At 41.8% G+C, this 27,522-nt stretch overlaps 3 protein-coding genes and 1 pseudogene across 12 annotated transcripts in view; 2 read left to right on the forward strand and 2 right to left on the reverse strand.

The window, feature by feature from the left end:
• Positions 1–8,223, reverse strand: LOC110989832 (cell adhesion molecule 2-like). 4 transcript variants are annotated; one of them, XM_087142173.1, is made up of 8 exons: positions 8,084–8,223; positions 6,724–6,866; positions 5,800–6,120; positions 4,654–4,773; positions 4,328–4,504; positions 3,757–3,802; positions 3,044–3,102; positions 1–2,277 (listed from the first exon to the last, which is right to left on the reverse strand). In XM_087142173.1, exons 2-8 carry the CDS (start codon positions 6,761–6,763, stop codon positions 2,171–2,173), a joined length of 870 nt encoding a protein of 289 aa, XP_086998299.1. In that variant the 5' UTR covers positions 6,764–6,866; positions 8,084–8,223; the 3' UTR covers positions 1–2,170. The 4 variants fall into 4 exon arrangements, with proteins under 4 accessions (XP_086998299.1, XP_022110180.2, XP_022110181.2 ...); XM_022254488.2 differs by lacking the exon at positions 8,084–8,223 and adding an exon at positions 7,799–8,016 and having other exon boundaries at positions 6,558–6,866; XM_022254489.2 differs by lacking the exon at positions 8,084–8,223 and adding an exon at positions 7,799–8,001.
• On the forward strand, positions 8,131–18,906 carry LOC147797764 (B-cell receptor CD22-like). Of its 3 annotated transcripts, XM_087142176.1 has the most exons (6): positions 8,131–8,265; positions 13,580–13,942; positions 14,839–15,168; positions 15,643–15,933; positions 18,312–18,594; positions 18,782–18,906. In XM_087142176.1, exons 2-6 carry the CDS (start codon positions 13,861–13,863, stop codon positions 18,813–18,815), a joined length of 1,020 nt encoding a protein of 339 aa, XP_086998302.1. In that variant the 5' UTR covers positions 8,131–8,265; positions 13,580–13,860; the 3' UTR covers positions 18,816–18,906. The 3 variants fall into 3 exon arrangements, with proteins under 3 accessions (XP_086998302.1, XP_086998300.1, XP_086998301.1); XM_087142174.1 differs by lacking the exon at positions 18,782–18,906 and having other exon boundaries at positions 18,312–18,640; XM_087142175.1 differs by lacking the exons at positions 8,131–8,265; positions 18,782–18,906 and adding an exon at positions 8,286–8,824 and having other exon boundaries at positions 18,312–18,640.
• Positions 18,660–27,522, forward strand: part of LOC110989826 (uncharacterized) — a 16,209-nt gene continuing 7,346 nt past the window's right edge. Inside the window, exons 1-9 of one of the 5 annotated variants that reach the window (XR_015426675.1) lie at positions 18,660–19,105; positions 19,470–19,757; positions 20,257–20,280; positions 20,927–21,193; positions 21,640–21,798; positions 22,096–22,123; positions 22,243–22,310; positions 22,407–22,434; positions 22,560–22,627. Coding sequence is in view for 4 of the 5 variants with exons in the window: in XM_087142168.1 (XP_086998294.1) it covers positions 19,081–19,105; positions 19,470–19,757; positions 20,257–20,280; positions 20,927–21,193; positions 21,640–21,798; positions 22,096–22,123; positions 22,243–22,310; positions 22,407–22,434; positions 22,560–22,627 (955 nt within the window). In the remaining variant the exon portion in view is untranslated. The remainder of the gene's footprint in view (positions 19,106–19,469; positions 19,758–20,256; positions 20,281–20,926; positions 21,194–21,639; positions 21,799–22,095; positions 22,124–22,242; positions 22,311–22,406; positions 22,435–22,559; positions 22,628–27,522) is intronic. The other 4 variants (XM_087142169.1, XM_087142168.1, XM_087142170.1 and 1 more) reach the window with 4 other exon arrangements.
• On the reverse strand, positions 24,897–25,960 carry LOC147797765 (uncharacterized; annotated as a pseudogene).

Below are 27,522 nucleotides of genomic sequence, written 5' to 3' on the forward strand. Positions count from 1 at the left end.
TTTTAACGACCTTTCGAGAACAACAGCCACTACGTCTAGTTTAATCCGTTTTTTCCAAAGTTGCAATGCATTAGGAGCATTTTTCTTAAACTTATTTCAGCTAAGTAGGAAGTTTCCCTGTGTTATTCTCTCAGTGACTAGGCTTTGTTTAGCAGCTTTTCTAAATGAGTGAGCTGTTACTTTGCCACATGTCAAGCAAAAGACCTAAAATACACCAACCATCCTGTGCTGTCATTAACAAAATGAAACGGCTATCATAATGGTCACTTCGTGACGCTCTGAACACTTAAAAATTAAAGCAGATTGGTTTGCACATAGCTTGACTGTGTTATTTGTCGGTGACCAAATCCTTACAACCCTTAATTGCATGTACTACACATGGTCGTAAATCCTGCGGGATGGGGTATAGCCTATATCCCCCCACCCTTTCTGAGGTAACGGGGGTGGGCTATTGAATCACCCCAAACTACGTTTTTGATGAGCCAAACAATTAAAGTGGATTGTGAAGAATTTCCAGGATTTCCCAGCGACTAAAATGTTTACAATATCAACATAAAGGAAAGCAAATTTTTAAACGCCATATGTATGTCATTCTGATCTGACATTCGGCATGAATTTGGTACTAATTACCAATGTACATGTTTATCATAAATATCGCCCCCGATATAGTGTATATGATGTCGCCCCTCCTGTTTTCAAATTTCTAAGGCCAGACAAGTCATCCCCCACCCACCTTTCCCATCCCTTCCCTAATTCCCATCACAGACTTACGCCACTGCATGTACATGTATTTCATGCTCTGGTCCGGATTCCTAATGTGCTGCTTTAACCCTCAAATGAATCCAGATGCAAAGTCGTCATTGTAACGCTCGAGGATTTCCCTTTCTGATCCTTGCTTTCTGAGCACAGTGTTTCAAGTGCGCTGGTGTATGGAAAGATTCGACGATTTTTACAAAGGGGCAATCACTGCAGCGGACTTGTACAAACGTTACGAAACCGTTCAAAGTCAAAATTACACTATTCAGTTTGCGTTCGAGTCGGACCCCCCCATACAACAATAAAAGGAAATCAGAAATAAAGAAATAAAAATGTTGGCTACTACACAGCATGAGTTAATCTTGTAATTCGTTGAAATTTGTCCTTTGAAATGCTTCATGGATGTTTTCACAACAAAAACAGTCGAAATATTGATTTGCAAAGTTAATTTTCTTGTGAGTAAAAACTAAAGGAACAATGCGGGGATCACTTTTTTAAACCTTTTCCCACTCTTTACCTATAAATATTCATATTACTTATCTTAGGGTATTAACATCTGCACTGCTGTTGGTCTTTGTAATTGACACTACCAAATGACAATCAGTTGTGCATGAGTGCGCTCATTTGCGCACATTTCAGAGAACCGGGTATTTTCATTTTCATTAACTGACATCTGGTGCAGTGCACAACTTCCTGTGCGCATTCTGTGCATTTTCGTTTTTAACGAACTCATACTGATCTTCATTCCACCAGTTTTAAGGCATCGAGTATGTCAAACCTTTCAAAGCATTTTTTTCCGCACTTTATTTCCGCAACACGCTTGGGTATCAGCTCGTGAAATAAAAAAATTTGCATCAGCGTGATCACCAAAATTTTTGAAAACGCAGTTGTAAAATGTGCAAATTCTTAATTAGAGAGCTTACACAGTGCTTGTTTCCTTTTTCTCTTTCCCTTTCATGGCATACAAAGGCCACTCATCATATTCAAACAAGGCGCTCGACAGTAAGATTTTTTAAAAGTAATATTTGAATGTTTGGGATCCATATAACTTTCTCTGATATTTTCGTTTTCCAAAAGTGTGTGTTTGAGAAATGCTGCTGTTTATGATCTTTGCGGAAATCTTTTTTCGAGGTGCGTCAGTCGAATGTTCCTGATCTTCAATCGTAAATTTTAAAGCATGAGTTCTTAAATCAAAGAGAATATACATGAGAAACATGGCTCATACAACATTAACATCGATCAAAAAAACTGTAGGCCTACACCAATGAAGAAAAAGACAAATTTGTATGGTGAAAAAAATCGCGAAACACAATTTATTTTGCTAACGTACGTTAAATGACCAAGATGAATCTTTATATAGCTAATGGATAAAGCCCACACCAGAGAGTTTCAGCGCAAAACATATCCCGTCCTGTTAGTCTCCATCTTCTTGAACCTGAGAATCTCCTGCTACGTTTATAGTAACAGCCTCCAGCTCTTCTTGCTCTTCATACGTGGGAGGAGGGTCTGCCTCGATATTTTCTTTACATATTTGAAAAGAGGAAGGGGACAGACACGTATGTAAAAAACGTCGAGGCAATTTAGGAAAGTCAGGGTTTCCACTAAAAAAAGCCCTGGTATTCTAAGTAACATATTAAACACTAAACCATCTCGTAGGAATAAAGCCTAGGTTTGTGATATAGACATAAAAAGACGTAGAGCTATTGTAAAGGAGTTCTGGACAGCACCCAATCGTATAGAAACATTCTGTCTACACTGACACAAAGATGGATACAGGGTCGGCACTGTTGACCCATGTTTGTCCCTACAATCTACGTCGTAGGCAGTAGGCCAGTGCACGCTTGCCGGCAGGACGGCGGGCATCAATGTCTCTCTGGCTCGAGTGTTGAGCATGTTAGTCATTTTGTTCCCATGAAACTACAAATGTAACTATATATTTTAGTTGACAGCAGGTTCAGAATATTGGAGTTCAGATGCTGGTGCTCAAACTGCTCAGCGCTTGATCTGCCTTTCAACGCTTTTTAACCCCCCTTTATGATTTTCAAAGTACCAAACGATGCTCACATCTCACTGCTCAGTTGCAGCAATGCAACCAGGTGCTAAGCCAAGAAATCTCGCCTTCACTTTGTGGATTGATAAATGGAAAGGTTTTAGGATATTAAAGCAACATTTGCCGAGAGGCAGTTTTGGGAAAGTTTATATGATTTCGCAAAATAGCTCAAGACAATTTCTGGGTACTTTTTGCGATTCAATTCGTTATAGTCTCAGGAGACAAATTTTATCTTACCGACAGCATCGTCGTAGGTGGGCGGTAATTCGTCAGCGCTGTGTGTGGAGACAAAAGACCTCCAAAAGACAAATAAGTACAGAATGTAAATGACAATTACTTGAACGTTTTACAAAGATGATCTTAATGAACGAAAAAAGAAAATACATCTTGAAAAATACATCTTGAAAACTGTTCGCGGTACCCGCTGCTCCATTTGACTCGGACCGGCCAGCCGATCCCGGCAAGCTCGGTGGTCGAGTGGTTAAGACATCTGCACTAGTAAGCAGGAGGTCGTGGGTTCGAGTCCCACCCGAGTAAGCTTGTGAGGTTTTTTTCGCAAGCTCTCGGACAAGCACTGAGCATACAGTGCTTATTAATATACGTTGGGTAAGGGCAAACCTGTTATATATAAGAAAAAAGAAAACTTCTCTCGCGATATCGTAGATGGGTTTTCAATTAAGTAGGTATATTTCGATTTTTGTAGCTTAATAAATGTTTTAAATCAGGTTAGAGGCATGCCCTTTCACAGCTGCCAACCTTTTCTGTGATCTGTAGTTCGAGCTCATTCTCTCCATCTGAGAAAAATCGAAAGTCTGCTTTGTTGCTGTACATCAAAAGCTGTATTAATTTTTCTGAAACCAGAGGTTCGACTGCACAACAAAAAAACTAAGTCCAAGTGTGTGTTCTGCCAGACACCATACAGGCATGATTTAGCTTCGGCATCCCCTCACCTATTAGGCAGCTCAACTGAAACAGTCCTGGCAATTGGTGGCTCTCCTATAAAGGTGAAGAAGTACATACCAGTATTAAAATCGAGATACACGATTATTTCATCTGTCTTATTGAAGTCCCATCCACAGCCTCTCAGAGAGATGTCAGAAACACTATCCGGTAAAAAAGGACGTGTCCTGTAACGCATTTCAAGATAGCCGGTCGTTTTCACATGCACTGTGACCGCCACGTATAGTTTGAATGCTTTTGATCAACGGACACTGGCAGTAGTCGGTTCAGAGAGGGTGCAGCTTGTGACCCGCCCCCCAATTTTGGATTTGTTGAAAGGAGGATAACCTACCCTTTCCCTGCTTTTTCTTTAAATTTGTTCTCACTTAGTTAACCAATACCTTCAAAGAAACATTATCACCAATTATTTGCCATGTTTGTATTTTTTGGTTTACCTCCATTCTGTGCGCCCACCTTGTAAAAGTCAAGCGACCTCTCCTTTTAATGTGCATCCGTCACATGGGACCAAAACGCATGATGTACACACTTGGCACATTTTCTATTGTAAACAATAAGACTTACGTAGGTTTCGACTGGTTGTTTGAACAGCGTTGGATTCGTCGCGTTTGAAATAGCGCCAGCAGGAGATGACAATGCTCAGGAGCACCACCGAGCCAACTGTTATCAAGACAAAGACTAAGGTGTCGTCTGTGCGGAGCGATGCTGGTCCCTTGGTCGGTATTGGGGTAGGGATCGATCCTGAGTATGAGAATTCGGAACTGGTTTTCAGAATTAGTTTTTATAACTTATCAAAATATTTGAAAACTTAACGAACGCACAAAGTTTGGCTGAGTTTAGCTCTATGCCATATCACTTAATTTAACTTCTTAAAGTCTCAATGTCATTACCGTTTTTGACGTAACGGGCTCCGACCAGACCTTGGACAAGCCCTTGGGAAGGCGTGTTCCGCGATTCCTTCGAATCAACATGTTTACAGTACTTCAACCGTGACTTCAAACTGCACCTTGCTGAAACAGTACGGAAGGAAAAGTCTTGTAATTTGTGCTGAGGGACACGGGTGTCACCTGACCATTTTAAACAGCACCTCTTAGTAAAACACGTTTTCTCTGATTTTATCTGTCCAAATAAATATGGATGTACCCAACTCGAACGCAGTCTCAGTGTTCTTCAGAGCTCAACGTAACGTTAACAAGCTAAAAAGAGTTTTTTTTCCGTTCATGTCAAGATGCAATTGAATAGATTGAGAAGAAAACAGAGCAAACGAGGGGAACCCTTGTCCTGTGTTTGTAGTGGATAAAACCTTGTGCATGCCAACGCCCTTTTTAGCTTGTTAAAGTTGAATTGTGCAGACAAATGACACTGCGTTCGAGTGGGATGCTTCCATATTTATTTGAAAAGATAAAATCAGAGAAAATATGTTTTACCTGGAGGAGGTACTTAAATCAGGGCCTGCTATCATGAAATTTGCCGACAGACTGTCGCGAATTTCATGAGCATTGTGACTGTCTGATTCCCCAACCTGAGACTTACAGGACCTCCCCCTTCCTTCTCCATTCTTGTAGATGACACCATGATTTTGCCGGCAAAACTAACTAACGGGAATGTTACACTCCGACCCCATTCTCACCGCCCTGGCCATACCCATGCTTATGGAGTAGGCTGGCCTAAACTAAACAATCTTTTTATTTTGGGCTTTGATAAAATCTGCTGGAAACCAGACACTGATAATGAGGATTCAGTGATATTTTGGCTGGCGACCTGTTTTTGTCAAGTATGCAGCTCTGTCTCATATAAAAACACCTATACTGGACACTAGCTAAACGACATTGGACTCCAATGATCTGTTCGTTTGTTTTAACACGAAGAACGTACTCGAGGAGAACATTATTTCCTGGTCACGTCTTTACGATTAGTCAGTGGTAAAAAATTTTAATTCCTTTAAATGTTACGTCAATCACATATTATTCAACTGTTCAGGATTCAATCATCAACCGCTGCACGATCCATGATTTGGAGAATTTGCACAATTCTACCTGTCTCCTTCAATTCGACTCGAAGTTCGTCAGAATTTCCGATATGGTTGGTGGTTTTGCACCTGTATGTTCCGCAGTCTATAGAAGCTACCACGGCTGGAATAATCAAGCGGCTACAGATGGTGTATCCTATAACACTATCTCCTCTGATGGTGAGCTCCAGCGAAATCCTTCCCATGTAACTTGATAGAGTGTTGTCGTTTGGACCATACCAAGTCACTGAAGGGAGGGGGTTCCCTTTGACAACGCACTCCAAAATCGCCATGTTGCCCTCTTTCGCCCCAACCCAGTTCCTGTGTTTATCGGAAATCTCGGGGCCGTCTGAAGGCAAAGTTAAATGCGAGAAACTCGTTAATAGTTAACTTCCCTTTTCTCAGACAGTTAGAAAACTGAAGCATTAAAGAGAAGTAGAATCCACCGTGTATGACCTGTCCCGCAGTCCAGTCAATGTATCTGCTTCGCCCCTTCCTGTCACGCTACCCAATAAAATGTGCTGCTTGATTCGGAGACCCATGCTGAAAAAGAGGTTTTACTTTATGACTACACTTAAATTGGTAAACTCAGAGAATACCGTGCTTGGAAAATACAGCCTACGTCAGGGAAGTTTTAATCCCGTAAAAATTCCAGTGTAACCTAAGAAGTTATAAAAAGCTATTCTGAGTGTTTCTCAATACGGAAATCTATTTTTGTACTACAAAAACATATTCTCCTACAACAATGTGAAATATGGAAAGCTTTATTACTGTTTTTTCACTCACAGTGCACAATAACAGGAACAACTGAGGAAAGCGAAGGTGTCCCGTCTGCTTTAGAGTTCCACTGGGTGTACTTTGCACACTGGTACCAGCCAGACTGGTCCCTAGTAATACTTGCAAGGATAAGTGAGCTATCGGCGAGTGTGAATGTCGGTTCGCCGAGACTGACCATGCTGTTCCGCTGAAGGCCGCTTTTCCATTCGATCCATCCCCTGAACGTCCGACTAACGTCTGGAATGCAGGTTAGCACAAGGTCATCTCCTTCCAATAAAGGGTTAGGCTTTGATTGAGTCACGGAAACCTCCTCCCGATCTGCGAGAGTTAAAGCCCAGAAAGTTTAAGGGCTCCGTGCATTATCTAGACCAAAATATAGGCTTTCCCAGCCAATTTTGGAAAATGCCCGATCTAATAAATTTCAATTTTACGTATATTTTGAAACGACTTAAAACCTGGTTTCATTTTCGCAATAACGAGCATTCAACTTCGTTTTGCATCCTTCAAATAAATGTGCATTATGTTTCATAAAAGCGGTTAGAAATATGTGACTGGGATTTCGGATTAACGTATTCCTTGCCAGTTACAACAAATGTGCATTCTTATTTGCTCAAAACCTTTCTTTTACCATGACCTTTCGGAAGAGAGCATTCATTTGTATTTGCTGTAATTTAAGTATTCAAATTATTCGTTCAATTAGATTAGAATATATATATATAGGTTTGCACAAATCATGACACCACTTTATAATAAATTTCATGTTGCTCATTTATAGTGTGTCTGTTATCAAACTATAACAAAATTAAGGTTTCTATGATTGAAACGTAGCACAAGAAGGAAGCTTCCCTCGGCGCCAGTATTTATAGGTTTCCCGCCTGGAACAATCGGTAGTTTCCAATGACAGCATGAATGGTTTATTTCAATCATGAATATTCAAACCAATGTAACAGCAACAGCAATTGAGTCCATAAGAAGCAACCATGGTTCAGCAAGGGGTAACCAATAGCAACTATGTTAGCGGACGAACAGCACTGCTCAGACTAGCAGCAACCTTTCAATTGCTTGGTGTAGCCCTATTTTGCATGAGTCAACATCAACCTGAGTCAACACGATTCAACCTCATGTACAAGTACAAATCAACATGAAATGGAGACTTTTGGACGTCCCCCGGTTAATACACGTCTCACGTGCATGTGCATATGCATAGCCCTTGTCACTTCCCCGTTTCTAAACAGCCTCTTGCCCCTTACCCTCAGCAGATGATGACTCGGAGCCCACGTAAAACTGCAACACTCCAAGTACCAGCGTCGTGCAATGTCTGACGTTTGCCATTTTGAGTGTTGCATTTAATGCAGGCAATATATTGGCTATAGCACAGCGTACTGTACATGTGTATTCCGTCGGTACAAGATATGCCTACGTGATCTGCTCACTTGTCTATGCGGTGCGGAATGGCAGTGCCCGCAATGAACTTGACTTCGACCAGACAGGTCAAATTTCATGGACGAGGCGTTTGTTGGTTTTTCGTTACTCACCCAATTATGACAGTTTGGCTGTTGGTGAAATCGTTTCCACTTGCCATGTGTGAATCTGGGACTTTGAACGTTTCAACTTCAGAGTGAAATGACATACATGTAGAAACAGCATTACGTCCTTCTAAACTGTGCTTTGAAGCTACCACTCGTTAAATTAGACCACGCCTACATCGCATTGAAAAGTAGGTATAGACAAACGAACAAAAGCTGCACGTGTGTGTACATGTACACAGTGCATATACATGTGCATGGGTACGTATACATGTACATGTACATAATTTATTTGGTATATTCTCCATGTACACACAAACTGGAAGCCAAGGCCTATGAAAATAGTAAGTGCACACAATGTTAAACTCAGAACGTTTATTCGGAAGTGACAGACAGGGTTATTCATGGCAAAGCTTTACGCTCACAAACGGTCCAGGAGTTGCTACTCGGCGGGAGCTGCCCGCTCGGGAATGATCGATGCTGACCAGTAAAGCTGGTCGGTTTGTATTTATATATAGACTGCCGGGATCGCGTCTTAGCCAATAAGAGTGCTGAATTGGCAGGGTTGTGAATAATTCACACATGTAAAATGTTTATGGAAGAAACTCTATGGGGATTTTGTGTACACTTGGTCTCGCTGACATTAATTTTTGAAGAGCAACAATGTCGAAGTTTCAGTTAGGAGAGGGATGGTGCGACTAGGCTGTTCGTAGGTACTATGGTGGACTTGGTCAACGAGTAAAAGGAAGGGTGAGTCTTTCGACTTGATACATTGTGTTGTGTACAACACAGACTGTCTTGATTCCCAGGAATTCTACACACGATTTGTCACTAAAGATAATGAAATACGTGTTCTTGTGAAGTGGCTCAATATGTTTGTTTGGTTTGGTTTGATTTGGTTTTGTTTGGGTCAATATAGCCAGAATCAGTTGCAATCGGGGCGAGTATCGGACGTGCCATCTCAGCTGGTTAGGAACGTATAGCCACTGGCGTTGTTTTCCTGTTGCCAAATAAAAATTGACTGTCTCGTTGACCTTGAATAAGTTGGCTGTGACATCAAGGCCTGGGAATGATTTTTTTTACATGGTATTCAATTAAGCTCGTTATTTATTATCCATTCTTACCCTCAGCCTGCCAGGTTTGCATTTGTAATCAAATTCCTGGCTTTAAACTTTCTTTTTTTCTTCTATGATTGTCACGCTTTCACTCTAATACATTCTTCAATTCTGCCAGTCTGCACCGTCCCCACACACAAAGGCCATTCTGATAAAGGGCACGTTCGAACATTGACAAATTATCAACCAATGGTCAATTTTTTCTTTTACCAATGCACAAAAATATACCAGGCACTGGGCAAAATTGACCTGTGATTGCCCAAAAAGAAATTGAAATACGAACGTATGAAAATTTAGTATTTTGTGTGCGTAAATACCAATGAAATGTTGAGGCTCTTTGCCTTGGATTACATCACAGTTTTGCTCACGATTATGCGAATTCCCAATAACACAAAACCAAGTACGCTAAACGGTGAAACAAAAATTAAAATTGGGTTACTTGAAACACAAAAAGTGCATTTCCAAGGAATTAGTAAAATATTTCTATTTCATGGGTCCTTTCATTTCGATTTTCAGGACAAAACAGAGCTTTGCTAATTCAGTATGCACCCCCAAAGTTTGGGTCATAACGTTGATAGTCCTAGTCTAAAGGGGGAAAAACCAATGTAAACAGTATTGTATATTTCTTTGAGAACTGATTTTCACCGAATAACATGTTATCTATTTCTAGAGTAGAAATAGATAACATGTTTTTGGTTACCTAACTTAACGACAAGTATTTACACTACTGATCTGCGTAGGTTGTGATTGTCTAAATAATACCAGAAATTCAATAACATCGCTTCAAATGGAGGGATTATTCCTTTATACCAGGGAGTGAATGGTAGGATATATTCCCTCCCCCATATCTAAATGGAAGCTTAAGGCATGTGATCACCCCAGCGCATTCAAATTTCAACGACTGGTAAGTTTTAATAATATTCACATCCCACTTGATGAAGAGTATTCACACTACTAACCATTACCCAGGTCAAGACTCTCTATATGATATCAATTAATATTACAAACAACGTGTTTCGCTTTCAAAACTGTTTACAAGCCGATCTGAAAAGTGTTTAATTGCGAGTAATTTTTTAAACAAGTTCTGAAAATGTAAAAAAGTTTTATAGATATAAAAGATACGAAAAGAGGCCACTGGGTAGAAAGAAATTGCCCCAAGATATCCCTAAGATCCTTTGAACAGGGTATTGTGCCCTTTCGAAAAGCTTGACAGTGACTAAGAAAGGAAAATGCATGCTCGAAGACTGACACCGAGAGTTAGTAATCCAAAGAACAAATCAGCAGTAGTTTCTAGTCAAAGTTAATATAAATTCAAACACTCAGCCTGCCATTGTGTAATTAAAAGTGGTTTCGAAAAGGATATCTGGAATCTAGGATCTTCCAGATGCAAGCTATTTGTACATTGTAATTCAAAAATAGTAATAGGGCTCAGCACAGTCTCCTATTTTTCTGTGGTGTACGTTTTTTCATATGGAATGTATGAAACCATTATTGTATTCCCTGAAAATGTGACTGCAATTTGCGTTGACATTGATGTGGTACCGGAAATCATTCGGATTTTTTCATTAGAATCACAATGTGGTTCAATGGGCTTTTTGCATACCTCTTTGCAGACTGAATTTGTAGAGGTAAGGGTGCAGTCACGGTCAAGAATCAAAATACATATGGGAAGTCATGAATTCCCTCCCCTTTTGCTTTCTTGAAACATATTTGCGCAACACAATTCTCCGAATTTCTGCGAAGATACATCTCTAGACTTCTACCTGTTCAACTTGTGTATGCACTGTATATAGTACAAATCAAACCTAGAAGCACTTTATATTAAATAGTTGAAGGGGGACATCACCCCATTTTAGGTCCCTTTTATACTGATAGATACCTTCAAAATCTCAGCAGCCAGGGCACTCGTCGTAATTATATTTGTTCCCTTCTCGCAGTGTAGAATATAATTATGTTCCCACAAACGCTTATGTTTTTCTGAAAAAAAAAAGAGATTTCCAAACAACCACCATTTGAACACATTTAATATGTGTGATTAATTCAAATCGACATCATAGTTTAAAAAGAAACAGCTGTTGTCCTCTGAAAGAATGAAAAGGAGAACAAAAAGATGATTTTGGATGGCTTGGTTAAAGTTTTGCGCACTGTTTTGAAACCAGACCATTACCTTTATTGTCTGGAAACGTTAGCATTACAGTTAACGTACCTAGGGTCGTATGAATAAAAACTATATAGCAAATGCTATTAAGTTCAAGCAAACAGCAAAAGCGTTTACTGAGAAGTAAAGCATTAAGTATAAGCAAATGCTTGAATTTGTATGAATAAAATGTTTCTTTTACTTTTCAGCATCTCTTAGTTTAGATATTAGCAAATGCCTTATGCTTGAGGCTGACTTCACAGCCGAACAGTTTGCACAACAGGGCTTCCGTTGTCTGCACGTACAGACACACAGAGTGCAGCAAGGTACTGTATCTGAAGACCTCAGCATGGCAGATAAGCATGATGACAGTAATTTTGATCGCAAAAACCTTGATGAAGAAAATTGCTCTGCCACTCTCAAATCGATACAACTGCCGGCATCTGGTTTCTTGAGATTCCCTCCTTAAGGCATACAGCTTTTCCTTTCGAATGACATACATGAACGCTGCCATTTTAAACATTAGCAAATGCTCCTCGTTTTCAAGCTTGCAATGATCCAGTCTTGAAAAATGTCAAATAAATACTCAAATTCTGTAGAACTTACTTATTTTTCTTCATACAAAATGAAGCAACTGCTTATTATCAAGCACATGCTTATGGAGTAAAAAGTAAATACTTTTACGTTTTAGCAATTGCACTAAACTAAAAGCATTTGCTTCGTTATCATTCACACAAACACGAGTAAATGCTTCAAAAATTGTAGTAAAAGCGAATGCTACTTTTTATTCATTCGACCCAATGTCGCAATTTCTTATGATAAAAACAGTCAGCCCATAGAAGACTGACTCTTTTCATTGAATTCATTACCCCTAACCCCGATCGTGTATGCAAAGTGTATAGACGGACTTCTGTACTGGGAGGTAATTTGGGGTTTTTATGGCCATTATTAAGGCCTATGGAAGCTTGTATCTAACGTCGTTTGTGTGATTATTTAATCACTTGAGATGTCAACTTGTGTTGATTTTAAACGTAAGCATCCAGGCTTAGGTGAGGATCAAGGAAATTACACTAGTGCATGCATTTAATTAAAACGTTTCAATATGAGAGTTCAACGCTCCCCGAAGGTTGCAATATTTTTTGTTCTCTTTCTATGAATCACACGTGATAGTACGCGCGATGCTGCTTTTACTTTCAACTCGTTTCCGCTCGGCCATTGAAATTATAGAAGATTTCCAGCTCTTCGATCGCACACACGTATAATATTTAACATCAGAATGGCTCTCTCGATTATTTTATTCTGTATGGCAATCGGCCTAACACGCCTCCAGACAGGTAAGAATAAATTTTACCCTTAGCACTAAATACCTATGACCACGAACTCGTCTTAACTTTGTGCTGACCATTATTGAAGTTATTGACAATAAGGAAATAAAAAAGAAGATACTGACGTGGGTGAAACTCTGAAGTGGGAAAATGCAAAATTATCTGAATTGCCGTAGCCTCTCTATCATTCTATTGGGACGTACTACATTGAGGGGAACTTCAGATGCCTAGCAAAGACCCCCCTTTATCTGGGTTGAGCTCAGGTACGCAACATAGACATTTAACTGTCCAGTCCCGTCCCCAACTGGTGGATCCAGAGGACAACGGGGCTATATCCCAAATAGGTGATTAAGGCGTTTTGAAATAAAAAGGAAAGACGATTTTCTGGATTATTTTTGGACCCTCGAATAAAATTCCTTCCTTGGATAATTCAGTTCTGTTTTCTCGGCCTCCACTGGCCATCGTTGCTTGCCTGTGTTTGAGTTTGTTCCTGCATTCAATAGAGGACAATAAGGTCCCCGTTTGACAGAGGGTCCCCCGATTGACATCTGTGTACAAACCATATGTGTGGTCTTCTAAAAAAAAATTAAAGTACAAACAAAAGAGGAACATCAGGGGGTCCTCCAGTTGCAGACAAACACACACTTGTGTGGGTGAGTTTGTTTTTGCATTCAATTGGGGACCCTGAACAATAGAGGACAATAAGGTCCCCGATTGACAGAGGGTCCCCGATTGACAACTGTGTACAAAACATATGGGTGGTCCTGTAAAAAAGTACAAACAAAAGAGGAACAATAGAGGGTCCCCAGTTGCAGGCAAAAACACACTTACGTGTTGGGGGGGGGGGGTTATTGGACACCGAACAGATAATGGGTAACATTTTTGGAGTTTTTGCAAGCACCTTACTCTTACGCTTTTCCCCTCTCAGTTTCCTGTTTGCTGAGTGTTGTTACACCACCATTCCAAAGGGTCAGCGCCGTCGAGGGAAGCAAGGCGTCTTTGTTCTGCAGCTACACCATCGATGATCCCTCCTACTGGCTCGAGTATTTCATCTGGCTGACACCTCACGACTCAGCCATCTATGACAGAAATCCGAACTTGTCCACTCCATTTCTGGATTCCAAGTTTTCAGTGTCTACCAAAACTCTTAACGAGAGCAGTATAGGCCTACTGACGGTTGATTCGCTGCGGTTTCCCTTGGATCAAGGAATGTACATTGGTCGCGCAGTCTTTCAAAATGAAGCACTTCATACAAAGATTGGATTTTGCAGCATATACGTGATTGTTACAGGTGAGAGCATAAAAAGTATATATTGACTTGCAGTTGCAAACGCGCATGCATTAATACGGGCAATTTACAATAGTGCGCCTCCAAGAGTTTGCAATACGTTGGCCAATCACGACGCGTGAAATCTGTCGACCTAACGCACGTTTGGAAAGGGTCGACGGATTTCGCGTGTCGTGATTGGCCAACGCTTTACAAATTCGTAGAGGCACACTTTTGTTTTCATCTGAAGACCTGCAAACACTAAGAGTCCATTGTTTATGCAGGCAACTGTCTTCGACATGCTTTCCATGGTAATATTTTGCTACATTATCTACACTGCATTGTCAATTCAAGTTTTCTTTCGTTCCCTCTTATGTATACCACGTCCTCCCTCTGACAATATGGTAATAAAATACTGGGATCCTAGCATAATTTTTCAACCCTCATCATAATCAAGCCTTAGAATTTTATCACTGGAGGTTATGACCTTGAAGGACGAATACTCAAAGTAGTCTGATTTTGCGAAGCGAGAGGGTCAATTAATATTATACGGGGCACCCTTACGTTTAAACCTGTACGGTCCCTTTTGGGCTGGGAGTAGACATCGAAAAGACCATACATCATACATATCCAAGATTGAGAGCAGTCCAAGTAGTGACAAAAAGACAACATTTGATTTGATTTGAGTTGAGTTGAATAAATAGCTAGTAATAGGTTCATCCGTCGAATGGCTTATATTGCGCTGCGTAAGCTTAGCTTGTATTTAAGAACAGTGGCGGTTCATATTCTCGTATTTGCTTTTATTAGTTGGCATTCAGTCTGACATTCTTCCTCCTTAGTTCGGTTTAGGAATTTAATCGCATCGAAAATGTGTTATGTCGCCTCCACTGAGTCACGCTAGTCTGGCATTTTTTGTCCAGTTCCCGCAACCCGTATCAGCTTGTTAGACGAAGCCGGAAGTTTCCCGCCATATGGTGGGCTCTGTCCCCTGACGGAGGGAAACTATCACAGGTTAACTTGCATGGTACCAGACATCAATCCTGGAGCATCATTCAAGTGGACCATAGGTGGACAAGAGGTAACGACACACACCTCAGTGGACACCGTCGACGCCGATAAATTGACCACCAGCACTAGCACGATAACACTTTTGCCAAGACTAACTCACCACGGACATGTTTTGCAGTGCCACGCGTCCAACACGGAGGACAGTCAATGGATAAACACAAGTGTAATTCTTCATGTAAAAGGTATGTATTCGAAATATTTAGAATGGTTATGGCTGAGCGACTAAGAGAGAGAAAAAACCACGACTAAGTTTAGAGTTCCCTAATTAGGATATACAGTCTTCTTCGTCGAGGTCGGGAGAGAAGCCTTCGTGATGCCATAGAACAGACTTTCAGCCTTTAATAATTCATCACCCACTGTTCAATGGCAGAGACAGTATTTAAACTCCCACCCTATTGCATTTGATGTAGTTGTTTCTACGAAAGCGTATGCAGTATCTTATGTTAAGTTCTCCACTTAGCCTTTAATAGGCAGTTGTTTGTGGCATTTGTAGTTTACTGATTAAACCTTACTTTCAGCTCTCACTCTGATCATGAGATTAAAATTGGGATTATACTCTGTCTGGAACTCTCAAGGTCCATCCATAGCCATTTTTGCTTGCTTGACATCAACTATCACCAAAACGTTTTTGATTGTCAATACCGACACATTTACAGCTGCACCGAGATTCTATCTCGAGCAATTCCCGGAAAACCCAGTGGTGGAGGGCAGTGAGGTTCTCCTGAAATGCATCGTGGATGCTAACCCCTTACCCGAATCCGTCACTTGGGAGATGCAGAGTTCGAGCGATCCATTGACCTTACCCGTAAGCAATGGCGGTATCAGTACACTGCGTTTGAGTAGGCCTAACATCACAAGGTTTCAGGCTGGAAACTATACTTGCAGCTCAAGCAATGGTGTGTCGACAACTCATGGGAAATTTCCCAACGTTGCCCTCATTGTGCACTGTAAGTTGCGTACCTGTTCCTTATATAGGCCTAGCCTCTGTATTTTACCATCGTCAGTGTATATCACGTGGGAATATGATAAACATGTTGTTTTGAACTCAGAAGAAATATTTCGACTGTCATCAGGTTTTAATATATATAACGAATTTTTATTATTCTGTGAAGAAACTAGGGTATGTGAATAAAGACCTGTGGTTGTTTGTATCATTGTTTAATCTTTCATATAATTGAAACCGCCATTTTGGAAAGAAACGGTAGTGCCACCTTTCTTTGGCGTGAAGACTCTGTAAAGAATAAGAACCATTTTACATTCGTTTTTACTTGAAGAAAAAATACCGATTCAAAACACTAGACACACCACTGCCGTGTATTCCTGCCAATACTGGTACCAGGGCCTTGATTACTGTAGTCTTGGCCCAAGACGTCAGTGATCGATAGTTGTTTTAATTCTGTTGAAGAGCGCCCTCGCACACGTAGATTTTACTTACTCTCCCTAACGTCTTGCGAATCTTGCAAGAATGGGGGTGTGGCAGTTGTATGCAAATGTCCCATCTTCTTAAATATTCATAGCCTTGGTATTATAATTATGTACATGTACTTCGAAGTTCAAACAACATGGCGGCTTCATGCGAGCAAGTACGATGTCGATAGTGTCTGGTTTGTGGGAGGGAATTAGTGACATGTAACACAAATTTTTTTCACTCCATATTAGACATGAAATTGCCACTCTTCTAAAAGATATCGTTGGGGACTATTCTTGTGTTGCATGGCATCACGTTTGCGATGTTTGTGGCAGAAAAACTGGGAAAACAAAATCGCCCGATATCACACAATAAATACGTTCTCGTTTTTTGCAACTCCCAAAGAGCATGCTGCCTGGGACCAAATTACTCACACAAGCGGCAAAAAAACCCTACACGTGCAGCAAGAAAACAAAAACCAACTTGCAGTCCGGGTACTCCGTCCTCGAAGGTTAAGGTCGGCATGGTCTGTAAGGACGCTTTAGTTAGTTGGGGAGGGCATACTGACTGTACATGATTATGGGTCACCAAGAACAGCATCCTCTGTCATATCCTAGGCCTAACCTAGTTTGAGTATCACCCGTTCTACTCCGTGCTAACTCTGTACGAACGTCTGGGTTGTCGTGTCTGTGTTGACGGGACTGCAGACAGCCATGATGCATGTGACCATACCACGGTGTATTATTGAGGTCATCAAAATTTATCATCTGCAATTTAGCGAGTGCTGATTGGTTCCCTTGGAAAGCCGAGGGAAAAACAAAAAACAAGTTAAAACGCTGCTGCAAGATTCCCAAGACGTTAGTGCGAGCTGGCGCACAGTATAATTTTGAGTCGTTAGGGGTCGCACTATGCACGGTGTCCGCTATCAAGCACTAACGTCTTGAAACCAAGACTAGGATTACTGTAGCATACGCTTTGGCTATTGACTATATATGAATAGGGGATTGACTAAAACATCCTCCTCGTTCTTTCACACACGCACCGACAATCCTGCCTCCGAAACAATTTCCTGAAAACCCAGTCTACGAAGGCAGCAACGTTAACTTGACATGCAAAGTTGATGCCAATCCGTTGCCCGACGTCATTACTTGGAAGAAGCTGGGTTCACGGGACCTGTTGAGCTCGCAAGTTAACAGCGACGGGTATCGGTACATTGGTTCTGAGTAGCATTGCAAAAGAGCAGGCTGGAAACTACACCTGCAAAGCAAACAATGGTGTACCAATATCGGATAGAAATTCTAATTCTATCTCCCTTGGAGTTACTCTGGTTGTGCACTGTAAGTTAAGGGCTACACATTTTAGATGTTATTGACACTCGCCCATTTTGTTGCATCTTACAGTCAGCTCTGTAACGTCTGAATCATTCTTTTCATCCCCCCCCCATTCTGACATCAGTCATATTTGCACTGTAGTTGGGAGATTTGGCCCATGTGATATGTATTAAAACAACCTTATAAAATTTATTTGTCCAATAGATTTTAATAGGTGAGCTTAAACTTGTGAAATTCGCTGAATTCTAATGTAGTTTAGTTTTTGCGTTGAGTTGATGAGGTAAGTCCTTAGGTATGTTTTTACAATGCAATAAAATTTTTACAAAATTTAGATCCTGCTGAATTCCATACCCTCCCTAGATGCCGAATCAGCTTGATATACAAACGCAATGGCAGGCTCCCCTGCTAGTTACAGATTGGTGATGGTAAAATTGCTTATACCCTAATAACCTTAAAAACCAAATTTTACTAAACGTGTTTACACGTTTTGCCGTAATCCGTTGCCAACTTGACAGCAGGATAAACGTGTTTTCATGAACACTTCTGAAACTATGAAATGCTGATAAATGTCTTTTGTTTGGAACAGATGCCCCAACATTTTTGTCAGTTCAAAGATTTCCAGACAGTCCTATCGTTGAAGACACTGAGGTTGTCCTGACATGCATCGTGGATGCCAAACCCTTACCTGTTGTCGTCACTTGGGAGAAGCAGGATTCGAGCTATGCTATGACCTCCTTGGTGAACAACGATGGCATCAGCACACTGACTCTGAGTAACATTACGAGGGATCAGTCAGGGTACTACACGTGCCGAGTAAATAACGGCGTGCCGTCAGATGCCCCAAGTTCCGATAGAGCGTCGCCCGTGGTGTTAGTGAATGTACACTATAAGCTATTAACTATGATCTATTTGTGACTACTTATATAAGAAATTGTTATGCCTTTCGTGTGATATTTGAAGGCCGCATAAGATAGATAAATCTACACCCTTTACTGTAAAGGGTTACGTCAAAGAAATGAAGCAAGAAGCCGGTTTTAAACTTTGATCTATGAACAGATGTTGCTGGCATTTCCAACAAAGAGAGCAATGATGTCCACGTAAGGAGTGGTGAAGACGCAACTTTCATATGCACCGCTGCAGGAAACCCAAAGCCGGCACTGGAGTGGTATAATCCGAACGGAACGAGGCTCACCAATTCCTTGAGATCCGTCACTATAGTAGAAAGTGCTGCCAGCGGGGATGACGTTGTCGGATAAGTAGTTCGCAGTGTTCTTGTCGTACACAGAGTGAATTCCCGGGCAGATTGTGGGATTTATATTTGTGTGGCCTCAAATGGTGTTGGAGAGAGAGACTCAATGGCAGCCAGTCTCTTGGAAGCGAGTAAGTTCTTCGGTCAAAGCTTACAACGAGCTTTTTAAAAGAAGGGAAACGGGAACGTAGTCAACAGTTATAGCCAACCACATGTTGTGAACCGTAGAAAAGCCAGGAAAACCGTGTCCTTTAACTATTCAAATGAAAGCTATTGAAAAAAGCTGCAGTACTGGAATTGAAGACATGAAAATGGCGTATAAAGTGCTTAAATCTAAAACGCTCCCAACTGTGGTTTAGTAACCATATAAAGTGATGTGAATGTGCCATACAAATCTCACACTAGGGGCTACTTAATAAAAAAAATATTTTACATCCGTACCGCGCAGAAACGAAGAGTACGATTTAGTAACAGTTATTCCATACATACATGCAGGAAGACCGGGCAAGCCCACTGTGCTCGCAGTCGGCCGTACCGTAGATACCCTGACTGTGACCTGGATCGCTGGACACGATGGAGGGAAATATCAGTGGTTTGAAGTCACTTACCGCGAGACTTCGGACGCAACGGGAAGAGAAGTATCGGAAGGTGATGTACCTGGACTAACGAACATATATACCGTGAAGGGCCTTGAACCGTACACCGAGTACGAAATCCGGGTCTATGCTCGGAATGAAGTCGGACGGAGCCCCAAGCCTGGCAGGGTAGTTGGATTCACTCTTCGTAAGCATAAATTGTGATTCTTCTACTTTTTGTTGGAGAGGGAGGCAACCATCAACCTTAAATAAATAATTGTACGCTACCGGTAGTGCTAATGGCTAACTTGCTATATAATTCTCCTGTACGACGTGCAGTTTGACGTATCTCGAGTCACTTGTGTATCAGGAGGCTTGCCTCCTATTTTTCATTACTGTAAAACGTTGGTAAGGTGCTGTGTGCTAGTAATAACTACATTTTTGTTGGTGTGATAAAACAAATACCAGAAATGTCCCCGCTATGCCAACTCAAACTGCACAGTGCTGGCTTGAAAGGCAGCATAGCAAGGCCATAATTCAGAGCTTATAGAAGACTTAAAGAAAATACACGAGTTATGTTCCATCATGATATAGAAATTAGCTACCAAACTTAGCAACTTAGCCACCAAGCAGTAACTCTGGGCTTTTGTCTCCCATTTTTTTTTGCATGATGGAACAAAATGTAACCCATTTGTAATATCCTCCAGCTCAGCCTCCAACAAGTGCAGCAGGTGAGTTTTGAGGTAATGTGTAGGGGTGTCCCATGATAACCTACATAATCACAATTCCTACTTCAGTAGTCATATCCAACACGGTCGGTAGCAGCAAAATGTATTAATATCGCGCACTCGAAGCGAGAAATAGCGCGCTCATCCTCAGTGCTCTATTATAACATCGTTATTGCAAAATCAATCATATAATCAGGCTTTGATTATAGCTATAATAAGACTTTTGCGAGTTAAATTTAATAAAATCTGGTACACTGAGTTATGTAAATTCACGTGAACTAAATAGTTTTAGTTCTCCGTACTAAAAACACTGTTGCTTGACCTCGTGATTCGGGCAAGTTTTTTCTTAGTGGCACAAGAGGCGCCTTGCATCAATACACTATTTCCAATTGATAAGAAGGGCACAACAGAACCATCCAGAGACGGTGGTCGTTATGCAAAAGCTTGCCGTGAATCATCAGTTATAGCAACAGTGTTTTCGGTTTGTTGTGTTTTAGCGCAATAAAATAACTCGGGATACCAAATTTTATTAAAATTTAACTTACAAAAGGCTTATTGTGCAAACCTACTCCAGTAGTTAACGGCCTCCTTTTGATTCAAGGTTTAGAAGACGATAATTTGTTCTGGTTACTTTCAAAAATATATTCAGGTTTCGTATTGGATTCAGCTGCCGGCACCTTATCAGTCAGAGGATTCAAAGGCGGGGCTGATGAATGTCTTCGGCTTGAAGCAAAAACAAAAGACAATGGGAACTGGTCTGACTGTGGTGGATGCGCAAGAACCGATACTCAGATTTTGCTTTCAGTGTGGTGTAAGACAAATCAGGAAAGCGACTCCTCGATCAAGGAATTCACCGAAGTACGCTCTAGGATTTGTCACGGAGAAGTTTGCAGTGAACCGATTCGTGCTGAAGGAGGTATGTGTGTTTGCTGCTTTAAAGTTTCCATAGGTTTTATCAGTCAAGCTGGTTCTGTTTGTACCTTTCCTTCAAACTTCACATTTAAGAAACATTATAGGCCCTTTTAATAACATTCGACACGTGTGATCAAACTTTCATTGATTGGCACGCTCCATAAAGTTTTCCAGCGGTAAAGTCGAGTACTGGTAAACAGTACTGAATAATTATGTTCCGACTACTGTGAATTGGTTTTGTACCACTATGCAATATCCAAAAATCTCAAATGCAGTATTTGTTTTGATACAGTGATGCAAGTTATTTGATTACCGAACCAAAACATTGAATGAGTAACAATAGTGTCTTTGGCAATAAGTTATAATTCGTTACATGAGTGAAATCTCTGTCTGCGAATCTTAGCATTTGCGAATAACTTCCTTCGTTGTGTGATTCATTTTTTCATCTAGGTCCAGTAAACGATTTACCACGAGGGAAGCCGCCTTTGGGAACGAGTGGCAAGTTGAACATCAGTGTCATCTTGACTATTGCTGTTGCAGCCCTCTTACTGGTTGTCGTACTCTTGCTTAGTGCAGTGGCTTGGAAGAAATTCAAAGGGCATACCAAAGGTAAAGTTTTAACATAAAAAGAAATCCAGTCCACCTTGTGCCTTGTGCCGGGGAAATATCAATTTATTCTTTTGTCCTTATACACCGACTTATATATTCCCGTCTGTTATATTAATGTCTGCACTACAAGCAGAAAATGGTGGGTTGAGTTTTTCAACTGTCAGACCACACTAAGAATATAGTGTTGGATATGTTAGTGAAGGGGTTAAGCCCAGTGTAAAACCAGTGAATTTTGTCAACACTGAATTTCCAACTGGTGAAAATATCAAAATTAAAATGTCATTTTGTTGTTTGCAGAAGAGACACAAGTACGAGAAAAAGATGCGTAAGTCGGTTAAGTCTTTTTTTATGCGTGCACAATGCCGAACAAACTTTTTCCTCTATAAAAAAAATATAATTCGTCATTGACATAAGTACACTGAATGTCTTCTCTTTTACTTGAAGGGAAAACGAGTCTTTGAATTCGATGTCGCAATGTTCAGATGGAGGAAAACAGGGAAAGGAGATCACTGGTGAGTGTAGCTTATTTCCCGTAGATTATGGAGTTGCACGTAATGCTGTAAATCAACAAGGAAAATGCTATATCATGATTTTGTGTTTTTTTTCAGATGAAAAAAGTTTGCATCCAGTTCAAGTGTAAGTCTATTCTACACTCCTTTAAACTCCAAGTTTAACTGTCGAACAGTTTATTTGAAATGCCCCTTTTTCAGTCGACGTTATACAATATTGAGCTCTAAATGCATTACTTGTCCCCCAAACAGGGAGAACGATGTCAACCAATCGAAGGTACAGCTTCACACAGAACATCTCCGTCCACACAATGTCGAAGGTAACACTTTTGCTCCAAAGGCGTAAAATCTAAAATCACCACTTTTGAATCAAATTGTTAGAAGGTCTTACATTTTGATCCTCGACAGAATATTTCTCAAAGGTCTTTAGAAATGTGCTGCTGTGATTGAAAAGTCAGACCCTCTATTTTTTAAATTTGTATATCGTAAGTCAATGAAGCCAGGAAGCAATGTTGCATTTTTAAACTACGTTTGACAATGTATCTTTCCTAAATCTTTTAAAATGAGAAACATTCAAAGGGAATATGAAGGTTATCAGTGTACCTTTTAGTCTTTATATGAAGATATTTTGCATTGTGGCTATTTTCCCTAACGTAGATGCTGAAAGATAACCTTTAATTTTTATAACACAAAGAAATATTCCGTTTCTGTTCCAATGTACCAGTTGTGATGGTTGTGTTCGGTTATTACTTTTTCTTCAATTTTAGTTTGCTTTTGCCTGATATGTTAATTAATACGGTTTTTCGACCTACATGAAAATGTCCCCCACTGAAAAATAAATAAAAACTAATCAAACTCACTTGCAAGAGTGAAGGTCTAATTTAACAGAAAACAGAACCGTTTGTTGAACAGTAAAAGCTTGGACCTTGATGGTATATTTCTTCCATTTTGCTAGGTTGAATCTGAAACATAACTGCAGGATATAATTATGTTTCACTTCGACATTTGTATCACCGAGTGAAGTATTAGATCCACCTGTGTTAGTAACGCCCCGCTAAGTCACCAGTCTCAGTGGCAAAGTCCTGGCAAGGCGCTCCATGCCTGCCGTTTTTGTTGCTTGTTAGAGGGAAAGGCCAGTAGATTGAGTGGAGTCAAGCCTTTGACATACAGAATTATAAGCGGGCTCCTGCAATCCAATGATTGACAGGTTTAACAGGTCTGAGCCATATTAATTTATTCTCCAACTCTATGTGCACAAACCACACATTGACACCACGTTTTGGTTTTTGGCAAAGATTTCGAGTGGCAAGTTTATTTTTTTTTTGCTGATTTCAACACCACTTTCTATTGCCACACTTGGCAGAAATTCTGTAAGGTTTCTTGGCACACTTGCCATACTTGCCACACTTGGTAGATACTCAGGCACACTTGCCAAAGAGATACTTGCCACACTTGGCAGAAAAACAGGAACAAACTCGGCAAAGGCTTGCCACACTTGGCAGAAAAAGGCAAGGTTGTTAGCAGAAAGACTTGCCACACTTGGCATAGCAGGTTGGAATTCCTTGGCACACTTGCCATGCAGACAAACCCCACCGGAACCAGTAGGTGCTTGTCCTATAATTAATAGTCATGTGATTCTATTTATCCTTTACAACTTAAGAAAAACTTACATAAGGCACGCCGTTTTTCCACCGCTTAAACAGGCGGTTGGAATAAGCCCCACCAGAACAAGAGGGTGCTTGGCGTAGTGTTTAAGAAAAACGAAATGAAACATTACTAACAACTAACTTTACGTTATAATCACTGCGAGATAATTTGCCTAAATTGTTTATTTGTTTACTTCGGAAACTGCGTGTCGCTCCCAGGTAGTTCCCGCCAGACGCGCAACGCGCGCCCCACTGGGACGACCACCCGGACTTCGAGCCTCCCTTTCTGATACTACCTACGCGAGCAAACACTTGAACAATGCCACCCATTAGGCCCCCATCCCGGGAAACGATTCTATTTTTCCAAGGCAGTAATGATGTAGTCTTCTAAGTTGGCCCTAAAATACGCGTTGCCCATGTCAGATAAGTGGACACCATCGTAACGATACAATGCGAACTCCGACCATCGGAACTGAGGGTGGTGCAGCACTGACACTCCCAGTCGACTACCAAGCGAACATGCCCACCTATTGATCGCGCGGCGTTTCTTTTCCATTTTTGATGGATTAGTAGACCCAAAGTAACAGGCGCACGGTAAAATATCTGACCAAACCAACTGCGCCTCTGGGTAAGTGTCAAGACACTCTCGCATAAAAAGTGCCAGCCTTTGTCGGAAACAGAAGAAATCGGTCTGGACCAACTCGTTAGTGCCTAAGTGGACGATTAGCATGGCCGGAAGAGGCCATCTTGCTGCGAGTTCCGCCATTAATTTGGTTACGTCACCATATTTCGCTCCACCCAGGCCATTCCAGCGGACGTCGTGCCTAGTCCGGGGTGTGGTCTCTGCTCGACTTATGATGGAATCTCCAAGTATCCAAACATCCCCTGTGAACAAAGGGGAGAGGAACCAGGAATGTTCCGGTGCCGTTGTTGCTGTTAAATGTGAGTATTACTTTCAGTAGTTTATACATTTGTATATACCTATATATATGTTTTTTGGTTTTTTTTATTTATCCTTAATTATATCATCCAAAAGGTGGAAAGTTCTAGGCTATGCACACAAGACCAGCAATTGTCTCTGGCTGATTACACGTTGGGAAAATGACACGATATCAGTGGGCGAATATAACGCTGTGCGGCCTCCGAACGCCAGCGGCCCATTGTCTTGATCTGCTCAAGGGGAAAACCCAAGGCGAATGTGGTTGACGCCGCTCCGATGCGAAAGGAGTGGGAGCGAAAGTGGGTGTCTGCAAGCCCTAAAAAACAAAGAATTTTTCTTAAAGTGGCATTAAATTGCTACTGTGTCAGTGGCTCGCCCCCAAAGTGGCAGAAGAACGCGCCGGGCGATGTGGGGCGAATCCGTGAGAAGTTTGTCAGCGCGCGGACCGGGCAGACACGTTCATCAACTGAGCGCACCAAGTGAATAACTTGAGGAGGGCCAGTTTGATTAGCTTTCGTATGCCGGAGGGAAATGAACACCGCTGCATTGTCATCATCTGCCTCCTGAATATGTACGTCAGACACATGCAGGAGTGATTGTTGGATGTTAGACTTGGCAACTGCAGCGAACTCGCTTATGCGCATAAACCCAAAGAATGCGCATAACATGGCAGCCCGGAAAAGCGCAGCTTCATAGCTTGTGGGGCACGCATGCGGAAGTACGTTAATGATATCAGTCAATAACGGTAAGGTCATTGGCCACCGTTCATCGCCACCCGGTTTATCCCGGCGACAACCTGTCAATAATTTCGCCACCAGAAAATCCCGCGTGGGATCGGGCCAACCTTGAAGCTTATGAAAATAGCCCACCGCCGATACATAAGTAGCTATAGTTGACGCGGCAAGACGCTGGAGCGACAGCCATGCTATAAACTGCCGAACATCGTTACTTGAAGCACATTTCGTTTCATTAGGTCGTTGGCCCATAAATGAACAAAACGCACGCCAACCCGTCCGGTAAGTTTTGTGCGTGTTTGCCGTTGAAGCAGCCACCAATAACCGATGCATCTCACCTTCTATTACACCCGGAGAAGGTCGGGGACCGGTGTCATTGCTATGTCTGCCTGTGGGGCCAAGGCCCGGAAGCGATGCACCTGGAAACGTGAGAGGGAATCGGCAATTTCATTGTGTACTCCGGGGATATGCACGGTCTTAAATGTGATATTGAACTGCAGACACTAGTTGTGTGGTACTCGGATTTCGCGCTTAACTGTATCGATCTCTAGACCGAGATAAGTAATTACCTGGCTGGGGCCTTCGGTCTTCGCTGCAGCTAGCGGCAATCGCAACTGTGCACACATGTCCTGGAAGGTATTAAGCAGTACTTGGCAGTAGCGCTTGGACTTCCCAATAAACAAGAAATCGTCTAAATAATGGGTGACAGTTTGGGTGTTCGACAGTTGCTTAAAGTGAAATTCCAGAAAGGTGCTAAATGCCTCAAAAAGCCTGCAGAACACCGAACATCCCATGGGTAAGCACTTATCATAATAAAACTGATTGTGAAACTTGAAGCCAAGCAATTCATAATCAGAAGGGGCGACAGGAAGCAACCGAAAAGCCGACTTAATGTCCGTTTTTGCCAGCCATGTTGCTGAATCGGCGGACATCGCTAAATCGACAGCCGTATCGAATAATGCATAATGAACTACACACTCTTCCTTATCAATGAAGTCATTCACAGACTCACCTAGTGGAGAGGAGAGATGGTGAATAAGGCGAAACGAGCCCTGTCGTTGCTTTGGCACGAGACCAATAGGTGAACACTGAAGATCTGGAAATGGCCGGTCCGAGAAGGGACCTGCAATCCTGCCTAATGCAATTTCATCGCGTAATTTCTGGAGGACGATTTCTGGCCTATCCTTCGCGGACTTAAGGCAATCAGAATCTTTACGTACCCTTGGACCATGATAGCTCAGCGAGAAACCGTTTGCAAAACCGTTATACAGCAAATTAGCCGCCGATATATCTGTATAACCTGACAACCATTGCTTGAGGACTACGATATTAACGGGTGTTGGGGGGACGAAAAGTAGTATTTCTGTCCCCGTTAGCAGTACCCGCCGATTGGCGGTTGTTATCGCTCACATTGTGCGTGTCCAGCCTTGTTACTGTACTGGGTAAAGCCGGCCGAGCCGCCTGCCGTGCGCCTGACGCCGCCAACGGCGTCTTCGTGTAACGCGTATTCGCATGTGTAGCGCGACCGGGACAAATCGGCTGGTGCGCGGGACCGGGGGTGGCTGGAAATGCGGGCCCGAGCCCCAAAGCTATTCTGCAATCGGACGCCCCGTGTCCAGAACGGCCACATCGAGTGCAGCTATGGACGTACCGGCACGAGGCCCACCGGCAACCCGTTGGGGAGTTGAAGGGAAAACAGACACGTTTATTGTACTGTTGGGTCCGAGCGACTGCCGCCGGGGCTGACGCAGAAGATAACGTACCAACGGCTGCAACAGTAACCCACAGTTCCATGTCGATGGTAGCCCAAGAACGAGAAGGGTTTACTTCCATACGCAAACGGAACTGTTCGTCATAATTGCGCCAGCCTAGGCCGGGGAATAGCGCGGCGGCAG

Source organism: Acanthaster planci, linkage group LG10 (assembly GCF_054643075.1).
Source record: "Acanthaster planci isolate LZ-2023a linkage group LG10, COTS_SCS, whole genome shotgun sequence".
Lineage (NCBI taxonomy): Eukaryota > Metazoa > Echinodermata > Asteroidea > Valvatida > Acanthasteridae > Acanthaster > Acanthaster planci.

Coding starts and splice junctions, on each gene's coding strand:
- LOC110989832 (XM_022254488.2), bottom strand. CDS start 7,880: ATGGCAAACGTCAGACATTGCACGACGCTGGTACTTGGAGTGTTGCAG. Junction 4,774..5,799: donor AGTCGAATTGAAGGAGACAG/GTAGAATTGTGC, acceptor GTACTGTTTCAG/CAAGGTGCAGTTTGAAGTCA. Junction 3,103..3,756: donor TCAGTTGAGCTGCCTAATAG/GTGAGGGGATGC, acceptor TGTCTTTTGGAG/GTCTTTTGTCTCCACACACA.
- LOC147797764 (XM_087142174.1), top strand. CDS start 13,861: ATGTACATTGGTCGCGCAGTCTTTCAAAATGAAGCACTTCATACAAAG. Junction 13,943..14,838: donor CATATACGTGATTGTTACAG/GTGAGAGCATAA, acceptor TTTTTTGTCCAG/TTCCCGCAACCCGTATCAGC. Junction 15,934..18,311: donor CGTTGCCCTCATTGTGCACT/GTAAGTTGCGTA, acceptor TGTTTGGAACAG/ATGCCCCAACATTTTTGTCA.